This window comes from Perkinsus marinus (assembly GCF_000006405.1).
Source record: "Perkinsus marinus ATCC 50983 genomic scaffold scf_1104296942920, whole genome shotgun sequence".
In the NCBI taxonomy this organism is placed as follows: domain Eukaryota; phylum Perkinsozoa; order Perkinsida; family Perkinsidae; genus Perkinsus; species Perkinsus marinus.
The window spans coordinates 1-2,022 of NW_003212001.1; the positions used below are offsets into that span (position 1 = coordinate 1).

At 43.8% G+C, this 2,022-nt stretch overlaps 1 protein-coding gene across 1 annotated transcript; it reads left to right on the plus strand.

The window, feature by feature from the left end:
• Positions 1 to 1,600: 1,600 nt before the first annotated feature.
• On the plus strand, positions 1,601 to 1,798 carry Pmar_PMAR000513 (hypothetical protein; the record flags this gene model as incomplete). The annotated part of the gene is made up of 1 exon (XM_002781279.1): positions 1,601 to 1,798. A coding segment is annotated over one exon (198 nt), but the record flags the coding sequence as incomplete, so codon positions are not given.
• Between the last annotated feature and the right edge of the window lie 224 nt (positions 1,799 to 2,022).

The following is a 2,022-nucleotide window of genomic DNA, read 5'->3' on the forward strand; positions in this document are numbered from 1 at the left end:
GTGACAATATAATGAGAATTCTAGCATATTTCGGAGAAGTCTTGTTGCTTTCTATACATTCCTGTGAGGGAAGTCCTGAGCTCAGTTGAGGAAAGCGAACTTTACATATTTCTCCAACTCCAAATTTCGAAGATATTTTCCTTGTGTTTAGGGATCTCCCATCAGAAGAGTTGCCGGATTTTTCATTGTTGCCTCCTGAGCCGGTCATTGAGGGAAATGAAAATAATCAATTTTGTAGTTTTTGTGGTTTCGATTGGAGACGAGAGATTCTTCATAACAAGTTCTTCAGCAGCAGTGACCGAGACCAGCAGTAGTTGGTATAAAAATTCTATTTCATTCCTTCATCACTTCATTATCAGGAGTACGAAGTTTCTATTGAAAGAGCATTCATCTCGGCGGCTTTGGGTTTCCATTGGTTACAGCTTGGTATGACGTGTTCGGGGAAGGGAACTTATGAGATCGATCGATAGTGTTGTCATCAATAGTGTTATCAATAGTGTTGTCATCAATAGTGTTATCAATAGTGTTGTCATCAATAGTGTTGCATAGTCGTTCTCGAGATCCTTCAATTTCGACAACACCTCGTCCTTCTCATGCAAGGCTCGCGTCAACTACAACCACACTTTCAATGCACATCGTGAAACGCTTCGCTCCTCCGCTGTATTCGAGACGCGACGATTCCGACATGAACACACGAATTCGGGTAGAAACCAACAGTAATTTCCCAAAATTTTCTCCCAGAATTTTCATATTGGCACCAACACATGTAGTTGAGGATGTGCATATTTTCCCCCAACATTAGATGTGCATTGGCGGAGCCTGCACATGTCTAGCACGTCGTATATACGGTATGCTCACTGGCCGGACTCGTTAGTCGTGTTGGGAGAGTTGTCGAGATCATCGTTCAACTCGGAGAGAAATCAAAACCTTAATCTTACTTTATTGATCATGCTGCTACGAGTAAGTATAGAGCAAAAACGGTCGGTCGGGCGACGACCAAAAATATGAGGATAACGGTATTCTCGAACATTCCAACTTTCTCCTTTTGTGCACCATCTTTTATTTGAGTTGATGTTTTTCCCCGTGTTACAACGCTCAAGAAGAAAAGATGAAGAGTGACGGTTTGGAGACTTCCGACCTGAAATGAATCAGATCTCGCATTAAACCATTCTCGGGTTGGGGCGTGGGCGCGAATCGTCCTGTGCGATAGCGTTTGCAGGCGCGCGCTTAGTTTTTGGGCGCGCGAGAATTCTTCTAGTGGTGATATCGTCAAATCTGGGAGGTGAAGACAAAACCGGTTAAGCTATGCTTCTGCTGCAGATCCAATAATGGGAAGGGGACATGGGAGTACTTTAGTTTGAATGTCCTTCAACGTGATGAGGAGTTTTCGGAGTTTTTCGCCCAATTTGCTAACGTTTTCCGTAGGGTAAAATTTGCGTGGTTGGTAATCCCTTCCTCAACAATAAACGATACGCTTGTGCTTCAGCGGACGGCCTTGGCCTCGTTGCAATCAATTATTCAGCTCCCGGAGTTTTTCACCCAATTTGTTAACGTTTTTTGTAGGGTAAAATTTGCGTGGTTGCTAATCCCTTCCTTTACAATGACCGATACCCCCGTACTTCAACGGTCGGCGATGGCCTCGTTGCAATCTGATATTCATTCGATGCAAAATAATATGAAGACTGACGATTTTCACGCACTCGCCAACTCCTACAACGCCACCCTGAGGAGCTGGGAAAAGGCCGCTGCGATGAGCTCAGCGATGAGTGGTGAAGAAGTTGTTGATGTTCAAAAGATGGTAAGAAAAAATTCACTGGGCATGCGTGTGAGATTTGGTCGATTCAGAACGCTCCGGATTTCCTGGTGAAAGCAGTAGTAGATTTGGAAGACTACATTCAAGAGAAATTCTCAAGTAATAGAGAAAATCTTCCGAGTGCGTGGTGAATATCTTTTGATGTGGTGACAGATAAATCTAAGATGTCTAAGATCAAAGCACAAGCGTTGAACAGCTGCGAGCACAGG